The 27,615-nt window shown below is 45.0% G+C and overlaps 1 protein-coding gene across 4 annotated transcripts; it reads right to left on the minus strand.

Annotated features, from left to right (window-relative positions):
• Positions 1-930: 930 nt before the first annotated feature.
• LOC143767251 (uncharacterized) lies at positions 931-27,117 on the minus strand. 4 transcript variants are annotated; one of them, XM_077255452.1, is made up of 8 exons: positions 24,256-24,311; positions 23,156-23,497; positions 22,394-22,543; positions 22,085-22,264; positions 21,879-22,002; positions 21,698-21,795; positions 15,254-15,344; positions 1,018-2,422 (listed from the first exon to the last, which is right to left on the minus strand). In XM_077255452.1, the coding sequence occupies exons 3-8, from the start codon at positions 22,469-22,471 to the stop codon at positions 1,176-1,178; spliced, it is 1,818 nt and encodes a 605-aa protein (XP_077111567.1). In that variant the 5' UTR covers positions 22,472-22,543; positions 23,156-23,497; positions 24,256-24,311; the 3' UTR covers positions 1,018-1,175. The 4 variants fall into 4 exon arrangements, with proteins under 4 accessions (XP_077111566.1, XP_077111567.1, XP_077111568.1 ...); XM_077255451.1 differs by lacking the exon at positions 23,156-23,497 and having other exon boundaries at positions 931-2,422; positions 24,256-24,313; XM_077255453.1 differs by lacking the exons at positions 23,156-23,497; positions 24,256-24,311 and adding an exon at positions 27,000-27,117.
• Positions 27,118-27,615: the final 498 nt, after the last annotated feature.

Raw genomic sequence — 27,615 nt, forward strand, 5'->3', positions numbered from 1 at the left:
CCGAGTTCCTGACATCCACAGATGGGGGTTGTACTCACAGCCAAACACCGTGCAGGACAATTGGCATTTGCCACAGAACACCAGGATTGGCAAATTCGCCACTGGCGCCCTGTGCTCTTCACAGATGAAAGTAGGTACACACTGAGCACATGTGACAGACGTGACAGAGTATGGAGACACCGTGAAGAGCGATCTGCTGCCTGCAACACCCTTCAGCATGACCAGTTTGGCAGTGGGTCAGTAATGATGTGGGGTGGCATTTCTTTGGAGGGCCGCACAGCCCTCCATATGCTCGCCAGAGGTAGCCTAACTTCCATTAGGTACCGAGATGAGATCCTCAGACCACATGCTGGTGCGGTTGGCCCTGGATTCTTCCTAATGCAGGACAATGCCAGACCTCATGTGGCTGGAGTGTGTCAGCAGGTCCTGCACGATGAGGGCATTGAAGCTATGGAATGGCCCGCCCGTTCCCCAGACCTGAATCCGATTGAACACATCTGGGACATCATGTCTCGCACCATCCACCAACGTCACGTTGCACCAGACTGTCCAGGAGTTGGCGGATGCTTTAGTCCAGGTCTAGGAGGAGAACCGTCAGGAGACTATCCGCCGCCTCATCAGGAGCATACCCAGGCATTGTAGGGAGATCATACGGGCACGTGGAGGCCACACACACTACTGAGCATCATTTCCTTGTCTTGAGGCATTTCCACTGAAGTTGGATCAGCCTGTAACTTCATTTTCTACTTTGATTTTGAGCATATTCCAACTCCAGACCTCCGTGGGATATTAGTTGTGATTTACATTGATCATTTTTATGTTTTATTGTTCTCAACACATTCCACTATGTAATGAATAAAGATTTACAACTGGAATATTACATTCAGTGATATCTAAGATGTGGGATTTTAGTGTTCCCTTTATTTTTTTGAGCAGTGTATTTCAATACATAATGAAATCTATGCCACAATGAATTGTCACAGTTCTAAAGTCCAAAGAAGGTCCAAAACACAATGGGAGTTTTTGCTTTTCAATAACAGATGTTTATTGGTAATTGCATACATTTCCTAATCATTTAATTCTCTAAATAATTTGATGTTCTTTTTTCTTGTGTGACTGTAAATTGACTTTTTTCCTTTACAATTTGTCAATAAAATTTATTTTAAACAAAATGGCTACTTCTCTGTGTGATTTTTCTGATGTTTAAGAAAACATGATTTGCGGGTAAAACATTTCCCACATAAAGAACATGAAAATACTTTTCCTGTGTGAACTCTTTGATGTTGAATTAGAGATGCGCTTTGGCTAAAACAGTTTCCACATATGGTACATAAAAATGGCTTCTCACCCGTGTGACTTCTCTGATGTCTTGTAAGGTGTGATTTAGCTGTAAAACATTTCCCACATTCTGGACATAAAAATCCTTTTCCTGTGTGAGTTCTTTGGTGTGCAATTAGTGACGCATTTTGAATAAAACACTTTCCACATTCAGGACATGAATATGGCTTCTCCCCTGTGTGAATTCTCTGATGTCTAACTAGATGTAATTTCTTCATAAAAGATTTCCCACATTCTGAACATGAAAATAAATTTGCTACTGTATGAATTCTCCTATGTGTAACAAGTTCTGAATTTTGGATAAAACATTTCCCACATTCTGAACATGAAAAAGGCTTCTCTCCTGTGTGAATTCGCTGATGTTTCACAAGGTCATATTTTCGAGAACAACATTTCCCACATTCTAAACATGAATATGGCTTTTCCCCTGTGTGACTTCTCTGATGTTTTACAAGATCAGATTTCTGAGAAAAACATTTTTCACATTCTGAACAAGAGAATGGCTTTTCCCCTGTGTGAATTCTCTGATGTCTCATAAGATCTGAATTTTGGTTAAAACACTTTCCACATTCAGAACATATAAATGGTTTTTCCCCTGTGTGGGTTCTCTGATGTGCAACAAGAATTGATTTGTGGTTAAAACACCTCTCACACTCAGAACATGAAAATGGCTTCTCCCCTGTGTGAATCCTCTGATGTGTAACAAGGTCAGATTTCTGAGAACAAAATTTCCCACATTCAGAACATGAAAATGTTTTTTCTCCTGTGTGAATTCTATGATGTTTAGCAAGATCTGATTTCCTAAAACAACATTTGCCACATTCTGAACATGGATATGTTTTCTCCGCATTGTGAGCTCTTTGATGTTCAGTAAGTAATCTGTTATTATTTTGCTTAACAGTCTGTGAGGAATCAGAAAATAGAATCTGTTGAAAAGGATCAGATAACATATCTTTGCAGTGAAGGGATGATAGTACATCTGGATTAATGGCATGCTCTTCATACGTATCTGGTGCTATACCAAGATCATCTGCTTTAAAATCTGAAAATATCAGATGTCTGTCCAAGCTCCTGGTATAGTTATCTGCAAAGAATACAAACTATTCTATCATTCTTTAATATTAATGTCTTGAAATTAAAGTAATACCATTATCTATTTTAGAACTTTTCTATATAAAAATGTGTATACAAAGTGAAGTATTCCATTTTTAGCTGAATAGGAAGGTTGAAGCAACAGTAGACCTTGTGACACAGCTAGATATTGACCATGGCTTGCACCTGACTAATTCTCATGCTTGCACATCCACCTGTCTGATTTCTGTGTATAAATCTGGCTTAATCTTTTACCTCGATTTGCGCCTCACCTGTAAATGACCTGTCAATGACTAATACTTGGATTGACTTGGAAACTCCATACAAAATGAGTGAATACAAGGGAGTCCTCGGTCTTATGGTCTCGTTTACTCAGGACAAGGCTGACTGAGGCTTGCCTAACATTGCTTGCAAGCATAATCGTATACAAGGAATTGTCCCAGACCATTAGGATGGACAGTCTGGATAAAGTTATTGGATTCTTTCGTCATGAAGAGACCAAACAAATTCAAAACTCAGGTAGTATCCTTTAAACAGGTATTCTCATGTTATTAAATTGAGTCAGTTGGACAGCATGAAAATAAGCATGTTTGCAATTGACTTGCCTTTCATTATCCTGCTGCGAGAACTTTTCTCTTATATTGTGTACAGCTTATTTCCATGGAGAGCCTGGACAATTTTGCCAGTAGTTACAATCCAGGAAAGGAGTTAATTCCTAAAATCCCAATCAACTCTCTCCAACCCATTAATTTATATAAAGCAGTCCCTGTTATCTCTATATGAAAATAGTGATAACAGTGTAAACTAAGAACAACCACTGACAGACTGTTAGGCTAGGTTCACATGTCCAGTAGTGATAAGTTAGAACAGATCCAGCAGCAATCCGTTGGCAAAAACGTTGTGCAAACACAACTTTTTAGTCTGTTTTTAAATAACTGATCTAAGCGGGATCTGATTTTTAACATTGGAGTCTATGGGGTCTGTTAATCAGCCATACGTTTTTCTTTTATTTATAACGGATCCATTTTTTGCTTACTTGATCCGGTAAGACATCAATGTTAAAAAAAAAGTGATCCAGCAGAGATCAGTTATTTAAAAATGGACTAAAGTTTTGTCTGCACAACTTTTTTGCCAATGTATTACTGCTCGATCTGTTCTAACTTATCACTACTGGACATTTGAACATAGCATTAATGCAGTGTTTCCCAACTCCGGTCATCAAGAGCCACCAACAGGCCATGTTTTCAGGATTTCCTTAGTATTGCACAGGTGATTGAATGCTTGCCTGTCAAGGTGATGCAATTATCACCTGTGCAATACTAAGGAAATACTGAAAACAAGACCATGTTGGTGGCTCTTGAGGACTGGAGTTGGGGATCACTGCCTTAATGTGTCTGCAGTGTGTATCCTATAAGTGCATTATACAAGTGTGAAGATCAGAATTAAAACCAGAAGGATGTATACAGACTGTGCCCTGCTATCTGCCACCATCGCACTCTAACCAGCATGTCTATTCTTCCTACAGGTATGATCATCCACTCAGTGTCTGTCTATATGAAGTGCATATAATCCCCACCTGGTATGATCATCCACCCAGCTCTTCTGCTTTGTCTGTCTATATGAAGTGCATATAATCCCCACCTGGTATGATCATCCACCCAGCTCTTCTGCTTTGTCTGTCTATATGAAGTGCATATAATCCCCACCTGGTATGATCATCCACCTAGCTCTCCTGCTTTGTCTGTCTATATGAATTGCACATAATCCCCACCTGGTATGTCACACCACTTTCCACACAGACTCCTACCTCCGCTCCTAGTATTCCCATGGTATGTCTTTCAACTAACCCCAGCTTTACCCCAGTGTTATTTATGACCTTGTTTACTTTGGCTTGATTACATGCATCTGTGTTCTGGACTGGTGATTTAGGAACGACATGCGACTAGCTCTGAGCAGGTGGTAACTATACAGACCGCAGTTCCTGATCTTAACACAACACTAGCAGTAGCCGTGGGATGTTCCTGTCACTCCCTGGACACCTCGTCACAGCCGGAGAACTAGCTACCCCTAAAGGTAGAAACAGGAAAGCTATCTTGCCTCAGAGAAAATCCCCAAAGGATAGACAGCCCCCCACAAATAATGACTGTGAGTGGAGAAGGAAATGACATACATAGAATGAAACAAGATTTAGCAAAGGAGGCCACTACTAGCTAGATAGATAGTACAGGACAGAACACTGTGCGGTCCGTAATAAAAACTAGAAAAAGTCCACCGCAGAGAAATGCAAAAATCTCCACACCTGACTAAAGGTGTGGAGGGCAAAATCTGCTGCCCAGAGCTTCCAGCTTAGCTGAATAGATCCATACTGATAAGCTGGACAAATGAGCAAAACATAGAATGTGCTGAACAATAAAGTCCACAACAAGAGGACTGCAAAAGGACAAGCCAGGACTTATCTTTGCTGAACAGGTCAGAGTGTCAGAGAAATCCAAAAGAGCCGTGACTCCAAGCAGGAACAATTGACAACTGGCATTGATTGAGGGATAAGGCCAGACTAAAATAGCTGAGCCAGAAAGACGATCAGTGGAAGCAGCTGCTGATGCTAAATCCAAGAAGCAGCCATACCACTCAAAACCACCGGAGGGAGCCCAAGAGCAGAACTCACAAAAGTGCTACTTACAACCACTGGAGGGAGCCCAAGAGCGGAATTCACAACAGTACCCCCCCTTGAGGAGGGGTCACCGAACCCTCACCAGAGCCCCCAGGCCGATCAGGACGAGCCAAGTGAAAAGCACGAACCAAATCGGCGGCATGAACATCGGAGGCAACCACCCAAGAATTATCCTCCTGGCCATAACCCTTCCACTTGACAAGATACTGAAGCCTCCGCCTCGAAAAACGAGAATCCAATATTTTCTCAACCACATATTCCAACTCCCCCTCAACCAACACCGGGGCAGGAGGATCAACAGAGGGAACAACGGGTACCACATATCTCCGCAACAAAGATCTATGGAAAACATTGTGGATGGCAAAAGAGGCAGGAAGGGCCAAACGAAAAGACACTGGATTGATAATCTCAGAAATCTTATAAGGACCAATAAACCGAGGCTTGAACTTAGGGGACGAAACCTTCATAGGAACATGACGAGAAGATAACCAGACTAAATCCCCCACCCGAAGCCGAGGACCAACACACCGACAGCAGTGAGCAAAACGCTGAGCCTTTTCCTGAGACAACGACAAATTGTCTACCACATGAGTCCAAATCTGCTGCAACCTGTCCACCACAGAATCTACACCAGGACAATCAGAAGGCTCAACCTGCCCTGAAGAAAAACGAGGATGGAAACCAAAATTACAAAAAAAAGGCGAAACCAAAGTAGCCGAACTGGCCCGATTATTAAGGGCAAACTCGGCCAACGGCAAGAAAGCCACCCAATCATCCTGATCAGCAGACACAAAGCATCTCAAATAGGTTTCCAAGGTTTGATTAGTTCGCTCAGTTTGGCCATTTGTCTTGAGGATGGAACGCCGAAGAAAAAGACAAATTAATGCCCATCCTAGCACAAAAGGCCCGCCAAAACCTGGAAACAAACTGGGAACCTCTGTCAGACACAATATTTTCCGGAATGCCATGCAAACGAACCACATGCTGAAAAAACAATGGAACCAAATCAGAGGAGGAAGGCAATTTAGGCAAAGGTACCAAATGGACCATTTTAGAGAACCGGTCACAAACCACCCAGATAACAGACAACCTCTGGGACACAGGAAGATCCGAAAAAAATCCATGGAAATATGCATCCAGGGCCTCTCAGGGACAGGCAAAGGCAAAAGCAACCCACTAGCACGGGAACAGCAAGGCTTAGCCTGGGCACAAGTCCCACAGGACTGCACAAAAGAACGCACATCCCGCGACAAGGAAGGCCACCAAAAGGACCTAGCAACCAAATCTCTGGTACCAAAAATCCCAGGATGACCGGCCAACACCGAACAATGGACCTCAGAAATTACCTTACTTGTCCATCTATCAGGAACAAACAGCTTGCCCATAGGACAGCGGTCAGGTTTATCAGCCTGAAATTCCTGAAGCACCCGCCGTAAATCAGGGGAGATGGCAGAAAGAACCACCCCTTCCCTAAGAATGCCAACCGGCTCAAGAACTCCAGGAGAATCAGGCAAAAAACTCCTAGAGAGGGCATCCGCTTTAACATTCTTAGATCCCGGAAGATATGAGACCACAAAATCGAAACGGGAGAAAAACAGGGACCATCGAGCCTGTCTAGGGTTCAGCCGCTTGGCCGACTCGAGGTAAATCAGATTCTTATGATCGGTCAAGACCACAACGCGGTACCTGGCTCCCTCAAGTCAATGTCGCCACTCCTCAAATGCCCACTTCATAGCCAACAACTCCCGATTGCCGACATCATAATTGCGTTCCGCAGGCGAAAACTTTCGGGAAAAGAAGGCACATGTTTTCATCAAGGAACCATCAGAATTCCTCTGTGACAAAACGGCCCCTGCCCCAATCTCAGAAGCGTCAACCTCAACCTGAAAAGGAAGAGAAACATCCGGCTGACGCAACACAGGGGCAGAAGTAAATCGGCGTTTAAGCTCCTGAAAGGCCTCAACAGCCGCAGAGGACCAATTCGTCACATCAGCGCCTTTCTTCGTCAAATCGGTCAGGGGTTTAACCACACTGGAGAAGTTGGCAATGAAACGGCGATAAAAATTAGCAAAGCCCAAAAATTTCTGAAGGCTCTTCACAGATGTGGGCTGAATCCAGTCATGAATGGCTTGGACCTTAACAGGATCCATTTCTATAGACGAAGGAGAAAAAATAAACCCCAAAAAAGAAACCTTCTGAACTCCAAATAGGCACTTAGACCCCTTCACAAATAGGGCATTATCACGAAGGATCTGGAATACCATCCTGACCTGCTTCACATGAGACTCCCAATCATCGGAAAAAATCAAAATATCATCCAAATACACAATCAATAATTTATCAAGATAATTGTGGAAAATATCATGCATGAAGGACTGAAATACAGAAGGAGCATTAGAAAGCCCGAAAGGCATCACAAGGTATTCAAAATGGCCATCGGGCGTATTAAATGCAGTTTTCCATTCGTCACCCTGTTTAATACGAACAAGATTATATGCCCTTCGAAGGTCAATCTTGGTAAACCAACTAGCCCCCTTAATCCGAGCAAACAAATCTGAAAGCAAAGGTAAAGGGTATTGGAATTTGACCGTGATCTTATTAAGAAGGCGATAATCAATACAGGGTCTTAAGGAGCCATCCTTCTTGGCAACAAAAAAGAATCCCGCTCCCAATGGTGACGAAGACGGACGAATATGCCCCTTTTCCAAAGACTCCTTGACATAGCTCCGCATGGCGGCATGCTCTGGCACAGATAGATTGAAAAGTCGGCCCTTAGGGAACTTACAGCCAGGAATCAAGTCAATAGCACAATCACAGTCCCTATGTGGAGGAAGGGAACTGGACCTGGGCTCATCGAATACATCCTGGAAATCTGACAAAAATTCAGGAACATCAGAAGAGGGGGAAGAGGAAATTGACATCAAAGGAACGTCACTATGTACCCCTTGACAACCCCAACTAGTCACAGACATAGATTTCCAATCCAGCACTGGATTGTGTACTTGTAACCATGGAAAACCCAGTACAACAACATCATGTAAATTATGCAACACCAGAAAACGGCAATCTTCCTGATGTGCTGGAGCCATGCACATAGTCAGCTGAGTCCAATACTGAGGTTTATTCTTGGCCAACGGTGTAGCATCAATACCCCTCAAAGGAATAGGGCTCTGCAAAGGCTGCAAAGAAAAACCACAGCGCTTGGCGAATTCTAAGTCCATTAAGTTCAGGGCAGCGCCTGAATCCACAAATGCCATGACAGAAAAGGATGACAATGAGCAAATCAGGGTCACAGACAGGAGAAATTTAGGCTGTACAGTACTGATGGTAACAGATCTAGCTACCCTCTTAATACGTTTAGGGCAATCAGAAATAGCATGAGCAGAATCACCACAGTAAAAACACAGCCCATTCTGACGTCTGTATCCCCTCTGTTCTGCTCTAGTCAAAATCCTATCACATTGCATAGGCTCAGGGGTCTGTCCAGAGGACGCCGCCACATGGTGCACCACTCTGCGCTCGCGCAGGCGCCGATCAATCTGAATGGCTAGAGACATAGATTCGCTCAAACCAACAGGCGTGGGGAACCCCACCATAACATCTTTAAGGGCTTCAGAAAGACCCTTTCTGAAAATTGCTGCCAGAGCGTCCTCATTCCATTTAGTGAGCACAGACCATTTCCTAAATTTCTGGCAGTATAATTCTGCCACTTCCTGACCCTGACACAGGGCCAACAAGGTTTTTTCCGCATGATCCACAGAGTTAGGTTCGTCATACAATAATCCGAGCGATTGAAAAAATGCATCTACATTGCGCAATGCTGGATCCCCTGAGTCAAGGGAGAATGCCCAGTCCTAAGGGTCACCACGCAGCAGGGAAATAACTATTTTAACTTGCTGAATGGGATCACCAGAGGAACGGGGTTTCAGAGCAAAAAACAATTTGCAGTTATTCTTAAAGTTCAAAAACTTGGATCTATCCCCATAAAACAAATCTGGAGTAGGAATTCTAGGCTCTAAAGCCGGAGTCTGAACAACATAATCTTGGATACTCTGTACTCTTGCAGCAAGCTGATCCACACGAGAAAACAAACCCTGAACATCCATGCCCGCGCCCAAATCCTGAACCACCCAGAGATTAAGAGGAAGGAAAAAGACAAAACAGACTAAAGAAAAAAAAAATGGCTCAGAACTCTTTTTCTTTTCCTTCTTTTGAGATACATTCAACTCATTTTTGGCCAGTTGTACTGTTATGGACTGGTGATTTAGGAGCGACATGCGACTAGCTCTGAGCAGGTGGTAACTATACAGACCGCAGTTCCTGATCTTAACACAACACTAGCAGTAGCCGTGGGATGTTCCTGTCACTCCCTGGACACCTCGTCACAGCCGGAGAACTAGCTACCCCTAAAGGTAGAAACAGGAAAGCTATCTTGCCTCAGAGAAAATCCCCAAAGGATAGACAGCCCCCCATAAATAATGACTGTGAGTGGAGAAGGAAATGACATACATAGAATGAAACAAGATTTAGCAAAGGAGGCCACTACTAGCTAGATAGATAGTGCAGGACAGAACACTGTGCGGTCCGTAATAAAAACTAGAAAAAGTCCACCGCAGAGAAATGCAAAAATCTCCACACCTGACTAAAGGTGTGGAGGGCAAAGTCTGCTGCCAAGAGCTTCCAGCTTAGCTGACTAGATCCATACTGATAAGCTGGACAAATGAGCAAAACATAGAATGTGCTGAACAATAAAGTCCACAACAAGAGGACTGCAAAAAGACAAGCCAGGACTTATCTTTGCTGAACAGGTCAGGGTGTCAGAGAAATCCAAAAGAGCCGTGACTCCAAGCAGGAACAATTGACAACTGGCATTGATTGAGGGATAAGGCCAGACTAAAATAGCCGAGCCAGAAAGACGATCAGTGGAAGCAGCTGCTGATGCTAAATCCAAGAAGCAGCCATACCACTCAAAACCACCGGAGGGAGCCCAAGAGCAGAACTCACAAAAGTGCTACTTACAACCACCGGAGGGAGCCCAAGAGCGGAATTCACAACACATCTGGTCCACTCTTAATTTTCTTACCAAGATGAACAGAGACCACTCCTCTCTGCTTCACACCTGAATGCACATTGTAGCACATATATTGCATAGCTCAAGTCTGCCAAGACTTTAGTCTGCAGTGTGTATCTTATAAGTGCATCATACAAGTGTGAAGATCAGAATTAAAACCAGACGGGAACTGGACAGTCACTGTAAACAATGTTTCTGTTTGTTTTCACTCTCACCCCTATAATCCTTCACTTTCTAATAACCCCCCTAATCCCTACACCTAGTAAGAAATTGTTCATCTCTTCTTCAATCCTCCCCATCAATCTCACCTACTCCTCTGAACAGTTCCTCAACATACAATACTCTTTCTCCAAACACAGACAGCCACCTCATGCCCTCTCCTGCTCACACCTGCTCTGCTCCTTCTCACTGCTGGTGATATCTCTCCAAAACCTTGTCCTCCTCACCACATCCACACAATCAGTTCTACCTCCCATCCACGCTCTATCACAAATTTCCGTAGCCTCTCTAACCTTACACCCATTCGCCCAGCCGACTCCCTAGTCCCACTAACAGGAGCTCTGTGGAACGCTCGCTCTGTCTGCAACAAGCTTTCCTACATCCACAATCTTTTTGTTACTACCAAACTTTCCTTCCTCGCCATCACCAAAACCTGGCTCACCCCTTTTGACACAGCCTCTCCTGTTGCACTTTCGTATGGTGGATTCCACCTTTCTCACACACCCTGCCCCAGCAACAAGCATGGTGGAGGAGTTGGTTTTCTCCTGTCAGATAACTGCTCCTTCACCCCAATCCAATAACCACCCTCTGTTACCCTCTCTTCCTTTGAGGTGCGCTCTTTGCTCATCTACTCCCCCTCCAACTGGCTGTCATTTACCACCCCCCCAGGGCCAGCCACCACCTTCTTTGACCACTTCACCACCTGGCTACTTCATTTCCTCTCCACTGACATCCCAACTATCATCTTGGGTGACTTCAACATCCCCATTGACACTTCCCTCTCAGCTGCCACTAAGCTACTATCTCTCACTTCCTCCTTCGGCCTCACTCAATGGTCTTTTACAGCCACCCACAAAGATGGCCACACACTGGACCTCATCTTCACCCGCTTCTGTTCCCTATCTAACCTCTCTATCTCAACTCTTCCTCTTTCTGACCACAACCTACTCACATTCCCTTCCCTCTCGACTCCTTGACTACAACCCCCAACCCACAAACTTACACACACTCGCAGAAATCTTAAACACCTTGATCTACACTCACTCTCCCTTACAGAAATAAGTTCCCTACACAATGTGGACGATGCTGCCGCTCTATATAACACCACAATAGCTGTAACTTTGGAATCTGTTGCCCCTCTCACACATATCAAAGCTCGCAAAATTAACAGACAGCCCTGGCACACCACCCTGACCAAAGAACTGAGGCGAGCTTCCAGGGCTGCTGAGCGAAGATGGAAAAGATCCCACTCCAACGAGCACTTCATCACATTTAAACAGTCCCTCACTACTTTCAAGGCCACACTCGCCACAGCTAAACAAACATACTTCACATCTCTCATATCCTCACTGTCTTACAACCCTAAAGTTATTCAACACCTTCAATTCTCTCCTCCGTCCTCCAGCACCTCCTCCCTCCCCACTCATCTCAGCTGAAGACTTTGCCTCATTTTTCAAGCAGAAGATTGATAACATCAGAGACAGTTTTGGTCGACAACCACCAAAGCCCTTCCTCCCAACTGCCCAGCTCTCCACCTCCAAAACCAACTTCTCCACCATTACAGAAGATCGACTCTCCACTCTACTCACAAGATTGCATCTCACCACCTGTGCACTTGACCCGATCCCTTCCCACTTGATCCCAAACCTCGCCACAGTCTTCATCCCGACCCTAACCCATCTCTTCAACCTATCACTAACAACTGGTGTTTTCTCTTCAAGCTTTAAGCATGCCTCAATCACACCTATCCTCAAAAAGCCCTCTCTTGACCCATCCTCTGTATCTAGCTATCGCCCTATATCACTTCTCCCCTATGCCTCAAAACTACTGGAACAACCCGTCCATCTTGAACTGTCCTCCTATCTCTCTTCCTGCTCCCTCTTCGACCGCTTACAATCTGGCTTCCGGTCACACCACTCCACTGAAACTGCCCTAACTAAGGTCACCAATGACCTATTAACCGACAAGAGCAAGCAACACTACTCTGTCCTCGTCCTCCTGGACCTGTCCTCTGTCTTTGACACAGTGGACCATTCCCTATTATTACAGGCCCTCTCATCCCTTGGCATCACAGACTTGAAAAGAAGGAATACAAACCAGCTCACACGTGATGCAGAAACCAAACCTCGGGAGCACGGACCCGCTGTGTCCAGGTGTATAAAGTCCAAAAAAGAAAAGAATGTCCAGCTTCACCGAGTCCGTAAAAAAAGAGTTTTCTTTATTCACAAACTTTAAACAAGGAAATTGCTTTATCTGAACTACAAAATAATATTGAAGTTGCAAAAAAAGAAATCAACAGTAAAATGTCTAAGAAACATCTAAAAAACTTCTTTGCTCAAAGTGAAGAAAAAATCTGCAAAGCAGAGATGAAAATAATGGACATGAAAAAACTCAAATTGGAATGAGATTTTAATGACTATTCTCTGGACCAAGTTTATGAGTGGGGGAGATGGGAGAATGTGAAAAGATTCTTACCCATATGGTTCGTGCTGAAGTCTGTATCCTCCATGTTTAAAGTTTGTGAATAAAGAAAACTCTTTTTTATGGACTCGGTGAAGCCGGACATTCTTTTCTTTTTTTTTTATCACAGACTTGTCCCTATCCTGGATCTCGTCATACCTAACTGACCGAACATTCAGCGTCTCCCACTCACACACCACCTCCTCACCTCGCCCCCTGTCTGTCGGAGTCCTGCAAGGTTCAGTCCTAGGGCCCCTGCTCTTCTCCATTTACACCTTTTGGCTGGGACAGCTCACAGAATCTCACGGCTTTAAGTATCACCCCTATGCTGATGACACGCAGATTTACATCTCTGGACCAGATATCACCACCCTACTAACCAGAATCCCTCAATGTATGTCCGCTATTTCATCCTTCTCCACTAGATCTCTAAAACTTAACATGGACAAAACAGAATTCATCATCTTTCCCCCATCTCACGCGACCCCCCCAACGAACCTATCCATTGCAGTAAACGGCTGCGCACTCTCCCCAGTCCCACAAGCTCGTTGCCTCGGGGTAACCCTTGACACTGATCTCTCCATCAAACCACATATCCAAGCCCTTTCCACTTCCTGCCGCCTTCAACTCAAAAATATTTCACGGATTCGTGCATTCCTAAACCAAGAATCTGCGAAAACCCTAGTCCATGCCCTCATCATCTCCCGCCTCGACTACTGCAACCTCCTGTTTTTATTATGTATACCCCTCCTCACATGTAGAGCGCCATGGAATAAATGGCGCTATAATAATAATAATAATGTGTAAAGGGGACAGAGTGCCTGACCAGAACACTTACTCAAGCAACCAAGGAATAAGGCGACTGCAGAGCTATGAGCTGCTTAATGGACAACTTGAGACAACCCTTCTAATGCTCATGAAAGCATGGTACATTTATCTGATCATTCTTATGGAGTTAGAAAGAAATGTGTGGTTTTGGATTGAAGTTGTAAATGTTAGTTCAAGTTCCACTTTACAACTTCTGCTCCTCACCAACAATATACTACATTTGCTATTTCTTTATTGCAAGAGGATCTTCAATGCCTCCTGTATCTACCTAGATGTTATCTGAAAAAATCTTTGATGACAAAAGCAGAGTGAGCAGAATAAAACCGTTCTGAGACTATTGCTCAGAGTTTAAACATGGGGCTACAGATTCCCAGAGCAATGATTCTGGGATGTGATGTCATATTCTTTTGACGTGTGTGTGACAGTTCTTACCAAAATTCCACAACTTGTACCTTCCATTTCCTGTACTTGATTCTCTATTTGATCTAATTATACAGCCTTTTTGGTGATAGTGTACAGATTCTAAAGAATGGCACACTTTTTATAACGGATCTTCTTACTGCTGCCTGTGGCTACACAATGACAATTGTTGATCAACATGACATTTGTGAGGTTGCATGTGACATTGTGATGGAACTGTCGGAAGCACTTCAAAGCTATTGAATTTTAGGCTGTTTACAACCAAATGTCGGCTCAAAAAAAAAGTCAATGTAACAACAAATCGCGGGTATGTTGCACAAATGTTTGTCACGCATAACATTTAGCTGTGCAGCCCCAGATTTAAATGCATCTTTCATCACCAATACCATTGCATTTTGCCTCTGATTGATGTGCACACCATTGTCATCAAAGTTCTTTTAAGAATTCTTTGAAATTATTGCAGGTCAATTTATATTTCTTTTCAATTTATCATGCTCAGTTCAAGTTAAGATGAATGGGTCAACCAGTTTCAGCCTTAAGAGAAAGGTTGGCTTAATGCAAAACATATCAAACAGGCTAATCTGCTGTGCTACACGCTACATATTTAACTTCTTTGCAAACTCCTTATTTTTTTCTCTTCATAAATTGGTTGTCCAAGACTTTGATGGCCTATTCTTAGAATATGTCATCAATGTCTGATCAGTGTGGGTTTCACACCCAATACTGGGAACATCTGATTGGCGGGGTTGCTGGATGTCGCACCCCCACTGATCAGAGATAAGAATTGGCCATCAAAGTTCAAGTCCTGGACAACCACTCAAAGCCACTGATTATCAACAGTTTCTCTAAAAGTCCCTCTTCACAGTCCTCTTCTGGTCATAACGCTGAGGTCAAAGAAATTATGGTTTATAAGAGAACCAATGGGAAACTATTTTATCTTGCAGATTGGAATATCTATAATTCAAAAGGAATGATCTTGCAAACTTTGGAGAACAATAAAGACTTTTTTTTTAATAATAAAGCATATTTAACTTGCCGTTTCCTCACGGCCCCCTTTCAAATAATGTTTTGGTGCTCACTTATTTCTGTACTATTACTTCTGGCTATAATTGATGCAGCCAGTGAATATCTGACTTTAATAGATTATCACTCACCTGGATAGTTATCTATTGGAAACTCCTCCTTACACAGCTCATCACACTTCACACATTTCACTGTAGTATTAATGTGGTTCAGATCCTTACTCTGAAACACAGATTGTAAAAGTTACAGACAGATGGAGAAGTCACAAGAAATGTTTTTGAACAGAACAGAGGTTTTTTTGAACATAAATGATCATAAATTATCAAGATGTCCAAAATGATGTGATGGCAGTAGTTATCAAATACCTGCAGGTCTTCTATATAAATCCAAGAAGTGACATAAAAAATAACAGAAATTAACTGCAAACTCACTGGAGTACAATTCTTGTGGTCGCACATGGCAGCTTAAAAATGCACGTTCATAGATTTTTTCAAATTAGGACAAAAATCAAGTTTAAAATTGTCTGCTCTGCTGCAAAAGAAGTCTCCGACTGTGATAGTTCCTCAAAGTTCTTTATTATTATTATTATTATTATTATTATTATTTATTTATATAGCACCATTGATTCCATGGTGCTGTACATGAGCAGGGGTTACATCAAAATACAAATATCACTTACAGTAAACAAACTAACAATAACAGACCGGTAAAGAGGGGAGAGGACCCTGCCCTTGCGGGCTTACATTCTATAGGATGGTGGGGAAGGAGACAATAGGTTGAGGGTTGCAGGAGCTCTGGTGTTGGTGAGGCGGTAGCTTTGGTAGTGGTCAGGAGGTAGCGGGGTCAGTGCAAGCTTTAGGCTCTCCTAAAGAGGTGGGTTTTCAGGTTCCATCTGAAGGATCTGAATGCGGTTGATAGTCGGACGTGTTGGGGCCAAGAATTCCAGAAGATGGGGGATATTCGGGAGAAGTCTTGGAGGCGGTTGGGTGAGGAGCGAATAAGTGTGGAGGAGAGAAGGAGGTCTTGGGAGGACCGGAGATTACGTGAGGGAAGATATCGGGAGATTAGTTCAGAGATATATGGAGGAGACAGGTTATGGATGGCTTTGTAGGTTAGTATAAGTAATTTGAACTGTATACGCTGAGGGAATAGGAGCCAGTGAAGAGATTTGCAGAGGGGGGGGAAGAGGAGGAATAGCGAGGAGAGAGATGAATTAGTCGGGCAGCAGAGTTAAGGATGGACTGGAGAGGTGCAAGGGTGTTAGCAGGGAGGCCACAGAAAGGGATGTTGCAGTAGTCAAGGTGGGAGATGATGAGGGCATGCTCAAGCATTTTAGTAGATTGACAGTTGAGGAAAAGAAGGATTCTGGAGATATTTTGGAGCTGGAGGCGAAAGTAGGTGGAAAAAGCTTGGATGTGCGGTTTGAAGGACAGGGCAGAGTCAAGGGTTACTCCAAGGCAGCGGGCTTCCGGTACGTGGGAAAGCGTGATGTCGTTAATAGTGATAGATAGGCCAGGTAAGGAAGATCTTTGAGATGAAGGAAAGATGATGAGTTCAGATTTGTCCACACTGAGTTTGAGGAAGCAAGAGAAGAAGAAGGAGGATATGGCTGATAGACACTCCGGGATTCTGGATAGTAGGGAGGTGACGTCTGGGCCAGAAATGTAGATCTGAGTGTCATCAGCATAAAGGTGCTACTGGAATCCATGAGACTTTGAGTTGTCCCAGGCCAAGTGTATAGATTGAGAAGAGTCCTAGAACAGAGCCTTGGGGGACTCCAACAGAGAGGGTGGGATGAGGAGGTAGTGTGGGAGTGGGAGACGCTGAATGTGCGGTTGGAAAGGTATGAGGAAATCCAGGATAGGGTGAGGTCTTTGATGCCAAAGGAGGAGAGGGCCTGTAGTAGGAGGCAGTGGTCAACTGTGTCGAAGGCAGAGGACAGGTCTAGAAGGAGGAGTACAGAGTATTGTCCGTTAGCTTTGGCTGTAAGTAGGTCGTTAGTGATTTTGGTCAGGGCTGTCTCATTTGAGTGATGGGGGGAAACCAGACTGTAGATTGTCGAAGAGTAAGTTAGATGAGAGGTGGGAGGAAAGTTCAGCATGGACGTGCTGCTCCAGGAGTTTGGAAGCGAATGGGAGCAGCGATATTGGGCGATAGCTGGACATAGCGCTTGGGTCGAGGGTTGGCTTTTTAAGGATAGGTGTGATTGTGGCATGTTTGAAAGCAGAAGGGAAGGTGCCAGAAGTTAGTGCTAGGTTGAAGAGGAGGGTTAGGGATGGCATAAGAGTGGTGGTGAGGTTGGGGAGGAGGTGGGATGGGGTCGAGTGAACAGGTGGTGAGGTGCGATTTGGAGAGGAGACAGTTAAGCCCCCCTTCAGTGATGTTGGATAGGGAGGTTATGGGGTTTGGGCATTGGTCTGGTATACAAAGGGGTTGTGGTGGTTGAACAATGAAGACTTGCCTTGTTTGGGCGATCTTATTTTTAAAGTGTGTGGCAAAGTCCTCAGCAGAGATGAGGGAGGTTGGAGGGGGCAGTGGGGGGCAGAGGAGGGAGTTAAAGGTTTTGAATAACTGTTTGGGGTTGTAGGATAGGGAAGATATGAGAGTTGTGAAGTAGGCCTGTTCAGCAGAGGTGAGAGGAGATTTGAATGCGAGTGTTGCCTGTTTGAATGCAGTGAAGTCGTCTTGCGAATGTGTTTTCTTCCAACACCGCTCTGCAAACCTGGACACTTGCCAGAGCTTTTTAGTGATGTTATTGTGCCAGCGTTGTCTATTGATAAGTCACACTCTGCCATGAACGAGAGGGGCAACTGTGTCAATAGCTGATGTGAGAGTGGCATTGTAGAAAGCAATAGCACTGTCTGTGTCGTGGAGTGAGGATATGGATGCCAGTGGTAGGATAGAGTCAGAGAGTGTGTGGGTGTCTAGGTGTGCAAGGTTTCTTCGGGGGTGCGCATGTTGCTGGACATGGGTGACCGGTGAGGAGGACAGGGATGAGAAAGTGAGCAAATGGTGGTCAGATAGAGGGAGAGGGGAGGTGATGAAGTTAGATAGAGAGCAGAGACGGGTGAAGACCAGGTCTAGCGTATGTCTGTCTGTGTGGGTGGCTGTAGAGGACCACTGAGCAAGTCTAAAAGATAAAGTAAGGGACAGAAGTTTGGAGGCTGTTAACTGAAGGGTATCAGTGGAGATGTTGAAGTCACCCATGATGATGGTGGGAGTGTCAGCAGAGAGAAAGTGAAGAAGCCAGGTGGAGAATTGGTCAATAAAGGCAGTGGTCAGGCCCGGAGGTCGGTATATCATGGTCACTTGGAGGTTGGAGGGAGAGTAGATGCGGACAGAGTGGACTTCAAAAGAGGGGAGGATAAGGGAGGGTAGAGGTGGGATTGGGTTAAAGGTGCAGTTTGAAGAAAGGAGAAGACCCATTCCTCCACCATGTTTGTTGCCAGGGCGAGGGGAGTGGGTGAAGTGGAGGCTGCCGTAACACAGTGCAGCATGGGAGGCGGTGTCAGAGGGTGTTAGCCATGTTTCTGTGAGGCTGAGGAAGGCAGGATTGCGAGAGAGAAAAAGGTCATGAATCACATGAAGCTTATTGCAGATTGAGCGGGCATTCCAGAGTGCTCCAGAGAGAGGGAGCAGGGGGGTGGGCGTCAGGGGTACGGGTTTTATGTTGGAAAGATTACGGTAGTTCATATTACATAGGGAGCGGTAGGAGGGGGTAATAATGGGAGGTATGAGCTGTGGGGGTCCAGCATTGAGGATAAGCAGAGAAAGGGAGAGCAGGTGGGAGAAGGAGAGTGTCCGGCTTGTTTTGTGTTTTATTAGGACAGATTTGAGGTTGAGGAGCAGGTCAGCAGAGGAAGACAGGTGGGTAGGTAAGAGGGAAGGGGAGATGATTATTTGGTTAGAGGGTGCTGGGGTTTGTGGATAGCAAAGGAGAGAGAGGATTAGTGGAGCATACACTAGAAGGACATATGTAAACATGGTGAAGGAGTAAGATGGGTTAATACAAAAGCTAGATCTAAGTAATAAGAACTGCTTACTCAGCAGACATACCCAAAAGAGACAGATACATAGAGTGGGGTCCTGACTCCTGCCATGACTAACTGCCGTTGAAATAACTGCACTTCATAATACTTTAGCTGCCGGGGGACGCATGCCTGACCCGCACGCGTGACCCCCTAGAATGCTACTAAATTTATAGGACTAAGTAGAGGATCAGGTGAGAGGGATTGTGGGAGCTGATTTGGGATAAATTAGCAATTGGCCAACACACCAGGGCATGTTACATAATCAAAGGCACTGGGCTTGGCTACAACCATATGCTGTAACACCTTGCATCCAATAGTATCTCCTCTGAGCCCAGCATGGATGTACAGCAGTAAGTACTGAATACAATGCAACAAATGAATTTAACAAACATTCAGCAAGCACTGTTATTTACCATTAAAGTAAGGCTATGTTCACACGCTGCGGGTTTTGCTGCGGACCCGCAGCTGTTTTGCAGCTGCGGGTCCGCATCCTTTTTCCATGTAGGTTACAGTACAATGTAACCTAATGGAAAACAAAACCCGCTGTGCCGACGATCCTTTTTTTCTGTGGAAAATCCGCGCGGATTTTCTGCAGAAAAAAAGAAGGACCATGTCACTTCTTGGTGCAGAATCGCAGCGATTCTGCACCCATAGAAATGCATTGAACCGCTAACTTCCCGCATGGGGCTGTGCCCACGTTGCGGGAAGTTAAGCGGATAATGTGCGGGTGGTACCCGGGGTGGAGGAGAGGAGACTCTCCTCCAGGCCCTGGGAACCATATTTGGGTGTAAAAAAAAAGAATTAAAATAAAAAATCATGCTATACTCACCTCTCTGCGCTGCCCGCGGCATCCGGTCTCAGTTGCTGTGCCGAACAGGACCTGTGGTGACGTCGCGGTCACATGACCGTGATGACGCCGCGCCGCGGTCACATGACCGTGACGTCACGAAGGTCCTTGTCGGCACAGCCGCTTGCAGCGCCGGGGAGATCGCGACGTCAGAGGGTGAGTATAGCCAATTTTTATTATTTTTTACATTACTATTGATGCTGCATATTACTGCATATGCAGCATCAATAGTACAGCAGTAATCCCGCAGCGGAAACCGCGGAACAAACCGCGATAAATCTGCAGGGATAACCGCAGCGGTTTTGCCCTGCAGATTTTCAATTCCGCTGCGGGATTAACCCGCAGAGGAACCCGCAGCGTGTGAACGTGGCCTAAATGTTGCAGGATGATAAGCAGCAGATGTCAGCAACCAGAGATTGTACCATTAAAGTAAAGGTACCGTCAAATTAAGCGACGCTGCAGCAATATCGACAACGATGCCGATCGCTGCAGCGTCGCTGTGTGGTCGCTGGAGAGCTGTCACACAGACAGCTCTCCAGCGACCGACGATGCCGAAGTCCCCGGGTAACCAGGGTAAACGTCGGGTTACTAAGCGCAGGGCCGCGCTTAGTAACCCGATGTTTACCCTGGTTACCATTGTAAATGTAAAAAAAAAAAACAGTACATATTCACCTTCTGATGTCCGTCAGGTCCCTGGCCGTCTGCTTCCCGCACTGACTGTGAGCGACGGCCGGCCAGCGCTCACAGTCAGTGCGGGAAGCAGACGGCCAGGGACCTGACGGACATCAGAGGGTGAGTATGTACTGGTTTTTTTTTACATTTACAATGGTAACCAGGGTAAATATCAGGTTACTAAGCGCGGCCCTGCGCTTAGTAACCCGATATTTACCCTGGTTACCATTGTAAAACATCGCTGGTATCGTTGCTTTTGCTGTCAAACACGACGATACACGCCGGTCTGACGACCAAATAAAGTTCTGGACTTTCAGCAACGACCAGTGATATCACAGCAGGATCCAGATCGCTGCTGCGTGTCAAACACAACGATATCGCTATCCAGGACGCTGCAACGTCACAGATCGCTATCGTTATCGTTGCAAAGTCGTTTAGTGTGAAGGTACCTTAAATGTTGCAGGATGATAAGTAGCAGATTACAGCAACCAGAGATTGTACCATTAAAGTAAATATTGCAGGATGATAAGCAGCAGATAAGAGGCATCTTTCTCATGTAAAAAAAAAAAAAACAACAGATAACACATACTGGATACAACATACTGGATGTCCTGTTTTATCCAGTATTCTGGGGTTTTTTTTACACTTGAGAAAGATGTTGGTTCTGCATTGAAACTCGTAGTGGTTAATATAAAAACCTTGAGGGAATATCACAGCAGGAGACTTCTTCTCCAGCAGCGCAGCCAATTTTAAACATGATTTTGATCGTAGTTTGGAAAGCTTTACCCTATTGGGTGCTTCTCCCTCCAATTATTTATTCTCTATTTTTGTGGATTTTGAAAATCATACTCTAGCCTAGTCTTAATGAATTGGGGCCTAAATTATATACTCGGAAAGGGCTGTATATCTGTAATATATTGCCGTTCAGTGTATAATACTGGTGTAGAAAACAAGACTGAACACAAGACCTTCACAGCCTTCTACACATCATATGGGAGATCTCATGACACCTTCTCTCCATCTACCTGATGATCCTGAGGGACATTGGGATCTTCCTGTTTACAGTCCTGTGGAAGAAGAGGACGGGGACATCTCTCTGGTGTTGTCCTCGCACTAGATAGATCTGGAGGAAACATATACAGGGACTGAATTTATTCTTTACGTACAGATAATTATAGGCCGTGTGTATTTAGTCCTGTCTATTACCTGGTGATGTGAGATGCCGGGGAACCTCCATCATGACGTCCTTGTACAGATCTTTGTGTCCTTCTAAATATTCCCACTCTTCCATGGATAAATAGACGGTGACATCCTGACACCTTATAGGAACCTGACACATACAATGATACCGTCATCCCCCGATCCCTCCATAGCGTTACTGTATAATGTCCCAGCATTCCCAGCAGTGTCACCTCTCCAGTCAGCAGCTCAATCATCTTGTAGGAGAGTTCTAGGATCTTCTGGTCATCGATGTCCTCATGTATCAGGGGGTGAGGTGGAGGCCTCATGATTAGGCTCAGGGGTCTTCCCCATCCCTCAGACACAAGGGCCTGACAGCGCCCACTAGAGGTCTTCTTCACTACTGTGTAATCCTGGTTATGGAGAGACACATTAATAAACCTCACTACAGACATTCCCAGAGTCCTCACCTCTCCAGATCTGTCCCTCTGTTATTCCCATAGATAAGAATGATGTAATGTGACACCATCAGAATCTCTCACCTCTCCAGTAAGCCGGAAGAGGATCTCTAGGGTGAGGTGTAATATCCTCTCCACCATCTTGTCACTGTCCCTATCCATCCTTGTAGGGTCACTCAGGAGAATTCTCTTATATAGAAGATCTCCACTGAGAGGATCAGATATTGTAGAGACCTGAATGGGAAGAAGAGGACGATGTAACATCACAACGTACAAAAAATAAAAATAAATATGAATCATGCTGAAGAAAATTGAAATAATTTAAATGAGGGTAAGTATGATGACAAGAAACTTGTGTTTCAACTTTCTCAGTTCTATGTCCAACATATCAAAAGAGAACATCATCATTGGAGGAGCTGTACAATTATGGAGGTCGTCATGCAGTGAGGTAGATACTACTTTTAGTCTCCCTAGGGAGCGTAAATCTTTAGAAATGTGGTTTATAGTGTCAATAATGATCTTCTATGAAAGCCACAAGCAGACGTCGAAGCCAGAACGTAAGAAATACAGTTTTCAGAGCCCAAAAGCAGCATTTATGGGAACCTGTCACCTCAAAATTCTCCAGATATGACAGTAATTTGCACGTAAACATTGGTTTAATCATGGTCAGCTGAATGAGGAAGCAGCGGATGCAGGGAGAACAGGATGTTACATTCTCCCTGCTCAAACTGCTTCTAGTCATCTGCCGATGCAGGCAGCAGATACAGTCACTGCTCATTACACAAGTAGCAGCTTCTGTAATCACTTCCCAGCACAATGATTCCTAGCATAACAAGTTATATGTACCCAACAAGGGCGCCCATCCTATATAAAAATCGCCAGTTGGGACTTCCGTCTGCTGTCCCCGAATCCCATAAGGCACCGCGGCAGTGTCACTTGCGCCTGCGCAAGAGACATACAGGGTGTCCGGCGGTTGTGGCAGGGTGTCTCCGGTGCCCAGCGGAGCTACGTGGGTGTCTGGCGCTGCCCGGGGCTCTGCCGACATTTTGCAACAGACCAGAGCCCCGGCACTTCCACGGTTCCATGTGCGGTGGTCTCCGGGAATATGGCCGCCGCCGGGGGGGCGCATGCACAGATGGTGATCTCGGGACCAAGATCTCAAGAGATGAGATTTCAGCGTCTTATAATCTGAAAAATACGGTATGTTGGAAAGCATAAACAGTGTGAGACATGTCCGCTGCTCTTGTCAGCACCACTAAGCATACACAGATGTTAAAGGGAACCTGTCACCCCCAAAAATCGAAGATGAGCTAAGCCCACAGGCATCAGGGGCTTATCTACAGCATTCTGGAATGCTGTAGATAAGCCCCGGATGTATCCTGAAAGATGAGAAAAAGAGGTTAGATTATACTCACCCAAGGGCGTTCCGGCTGCGGTCCGTCCGGTCCGATGGGCGTCGTGGTCCGGAGCCACCCACCTTCTTACGATGACGTCCTCTTCTTGTAGTCACGCTGCTGCTGCGGTGCAGGCGTACTTTGTCTGCCCTGATGAGGGCAGACAAAGTACGCCAGAGCCGCAGCGTGAACACAAGAAGAGGACGTCATCGTAAGAAGGTGGGTGGCTCCGGACCACGACGCCCATCGGACCGGACGGACCGCAGCCGGAACGCCCTTGGGTGAGTATAATCTAACCTCTTTTTCTCATCTTTCAGGATACATCCGGGGCTTATCTACAGCATTCCAGAATACAGTAGATAAGCCCCTGATGCCGGTGGGCTTAGCTCATCTTCGATTTTGGGGGTGACAGATTCCCTTTAAAGTCCCCACACTCCTGATACGATAGCATTGGGCATATTTCTAGTAATAAATATAAACTGCAGTATGTTCTCTGGCACTGAGAGGGTTACTGTCCCCTGCGCCCAGTAATGGGGAATCTCCAGCACCTACCTCCACCTGCAGAGCCGCACACCACATATATGGCTGTTCTGTGCGCACAGGACCTGGGATGAGGTCACAGGAGGGGAGGAGTCAGCGGTCACATGATCAGGGGCCTCAATGTATGCAGGACTCTGCTGTGCTGGTTGTCATGGTGCTCGATGAGGGGAAGTTTATGCGTGGGGTCAGGAGGGGTTAACAGGGTGGATGTAGCAGAGCCGTGTGTGTACAAGGTGTACGGAGTGGAGCCATATGTTTATCTGAGGTCACTGACAGAGATAGAGCCTCCTCCATTATATCTGAGGTCACTGACAGAGATAGAGCCTCCTCCATTATATCTGAGGTCACTGACAGAGATAGAGCCTCCTCCATTATATCTGAGGTCACAGACAGAGATAGAGCCTCCTCCATTATATCTGAGGTCACTGACAGAGATAGAGCCTCCTCCATTATACCTGTGGTCACAGACAGAGATAGAGCCTCCTCCATTATATCTGAGGTCACTGACAGAGATAGAGCCTCCTCCATTATATCTGAGGTCACTGACAGAGATAGAGCCTCCTCCATTATATCTGAGGTCACAGACAGAGATAGAGCCTCCTCCATTATATCTGAGGTCACTGACAGAGATAGAGCCTCCTCCATTATACCTGTGGTCACAGACAGAGATAGAGCCTCCTCCATTATATCTGAGGTCACTGACAGAGATAGAGCCTCCTCCATTATATCTGAGGTCACTGACAGATAGATCCTCCTCCATTATATCTCAGGTCACTGACAGAGATAGAGCCTCCTCCATTATATCTGAGGTCACTGACAGAGATAGAGCCTCCTCCATTATATCTGAGGTCACTGACAGAGACAGAGCCTCCTCCATTATATCTCAGGTCACTGACAGAGATAGAGCCTCCTCCATTATATCTGAGGTCACTGACAGAGATAGAGCCTCCTCCATTATATCTCAGGTCACTGACAGAGATAGAGCCTCCTCCATTATATCTGAGGTCACTGACAGATAGATCCTCCTCCATTATATCTGAGGTCACTGACAGAGATAGAGCCTCCTCCATTATATCTGAGGTCACTGACAGAGATAGAGCCTCCTCCATTATATCTGAGGTCACTGACAGAGATAGAGCCTCCTCCATTATATCTGAGGTCACTGACAGACATAGAGCCTCCTCCATTATATCTGAGGTCACTGACAGAGATAGAGCCTCCTCCATTATATCTGAGGTCACTGACAGACAGAGCCTCCTCCATTATATCTGAGGTCACTGACAGAGATAAAGCCTCCTCTATTATATCTGAGTTACACGACAGGTAGAGCCTCCTCCATTTTGTGTAGGAGACAGTGACCTCTGGCTTTAGGCAGTAAAGAGACTACGTTACAGTACATAGAACTAGACAACTGCTATAATACTAAGGCAAAACCCTAAAGAAACTGATTATTTCGGCAGTTACAGCACCCAGAACTAAAAAAGCCACCTTGTCAGAATGCAGCATTACTGCTGCACAAGGTGGCTCTTTTAGTTAAAAACGCGGGGGGGGGGGGGGGGGGGTGACAGGTTCCCTTTAAGCACTCATGGCGAGTGAGGCCGGGGCCAGACTGAATATTTTTCATTGTTATTTACAGTCAGCAATCTGAACAGTGTAAATGGGACTTTGTGAGTTAACCACTAAGATTTTACCCATGTCAGTTATCAGGTTCATCCTGCTGTGTTATGTATTATATATACAGTGGGGAAAATAAGTATTTGATACACTGCTGATTTTGTAAGTTTTCCCAACTACATAGAATGGAGAGGGCTGTAATTTTTATCGTAGGTACACTTCAACTGTGACAGAATCTAAAAATAAAAGCCAGAAAATCACAATGTATGATTTTTGAACAATGAAATAGCATTTTATTGCATGAAATAAGTATTCGATCACCTACCAACTAGCAAGAATTCTGGCTCTCACAAATCTGTTAGGCCGGTTTCACATTTGCGGTTGTGTCCGCAGCGTTTCTTCCGCAATTATCTGCATGCGTTGTGTTTTCCTATATTTAACATTAGGGACACGTGTGCGATCGGTTGCGTTTTGCCGCATTTGATGACGTCTGCGATTTGGCGCAGTAAACACAACATGTAGTAATTTTAGAGCCGTCAATTTGCCGCCTAGAAACGTATGCGGTTGTTAGTGCAAGAAATGCGGCAAAAAACGCATTACTGTCTATGGGAACGCATGCGTACACATGTCTTTGCGTATGCATGCGTTTGATGCGCTTGCGTACTTCGGACTGCACATGTTCAGAAACTGATTTAGACATGCCCATTAAAGACACACCCTCCTGGAAATATCAAACGCATGCGCATACAAAGCGCAAACACATGTAAATCGCATGCAAACGCTGCGTTTTGTTACCATCATGTGTAAGCTGGGGCAGATAAAAAACGCTGCGTTAACAGACGTTTGCATGCGTTTGCGGATGATACGCTGCGGACTTAACCGCAAATGTGAAACTAGCCTTAGTTTTTCTTTAAGAAGCCCTCCTACTCTGCACTCATTACCTGTATTAATTGCACCTGTTTGAACTAGTTACCTGTAAAAAAGACACTTGTCGACACACTCACACAATCACATTCCAACTTCTCGTCCATGGCCAAGAGCAGTCTAAGGACACCAAGGACAAAATTGCAGACCTCACTAGGCTGGTATGGGCTACATGACAATAGGAAACAGTCCATGAAAAGATAAAAAAGTGCACTTACCCGTGTATGTAAAAAGTCACAACTTTATTCGAACAACATTACAATAACAGCCAGGGAGAGTGTAGAAAAAATGCGGACAACGATCGTTTCGTGCCTCAGCACTTCAACGGGTCCAAACACTGAAAGGAAGTAGGGTGGGTCCATATCAGTGCTAGCTGAAAGGCACTGCCCCTCCTGCTACTCCTCCTGTGAGCAAGGTGCACCAATCACCTATATCTTAAATGTGAAAACATTAATAACAAAGACATATTTAAAACCAATTTAAAAACAACGCAACCAATGATTTAAATCTGAAACAGAACATTGCAATGAATTTTACAATCACTTTTCAGAGGAAAACGGCCATGTCGATCCTTTCATTTAGACCTAGGGGACCTACAGCGCCTGCGCGCATAATCCATCTCCCTTCTCTCTGGAGTAGCAAGCGCTGCAAGTCTCCACCTTGTTTTGGTAAGGAAACCTGTTCCAACCCCGCAAAACGTAAAGATTGTATATTACCATCGTGTTGATTTCTTACATGGTTAATAAACCTTGGAACCCCTTTGCCTGTTTTCACCGAATTAAAATGTTCTCTTATTCTTTTGAACAACGGCCGGATTGTCTTGCCTATATAATA

Source organism: Ranitomeya variabilis, chromosome 4 (assembly GCF_051348905.1).
Source record: "Ranitomeya variabilis isolate aRanVar5 chromosome 4, aRanVar5.hap1, whole genome shotgun sequence".
Taxonomy (NCBI): Eukaryota; Metazoa; Chordata; class Amphibia; order Anura; family Dendrobatidae; genus Ranitomeya; species Ranitomeya variabilis.

Coding starts and splice junctions, on each gene's coding strand:
- LOC143767251 (XM_077255449.1), bottom strand. CDS start 22,609: ATGATTCATATTTATTTTTATTTTTTGTACGTTGTGATGTTACATCGT. Junction 22,265..22,393: donor TCTTCCGGCTTACTGGAGAG/GTGAGAGATTCT, acceptor CTCCATAACCAG/GATTACACAGTAGTGAAGAA. Junction 15,345..21,697: donor ATGTCCCTCAGGATCATCAG/GTAGATGGAGAG, acceptor TCTGTGTTTCAG/AGTAAGGATCTGAACCACAT.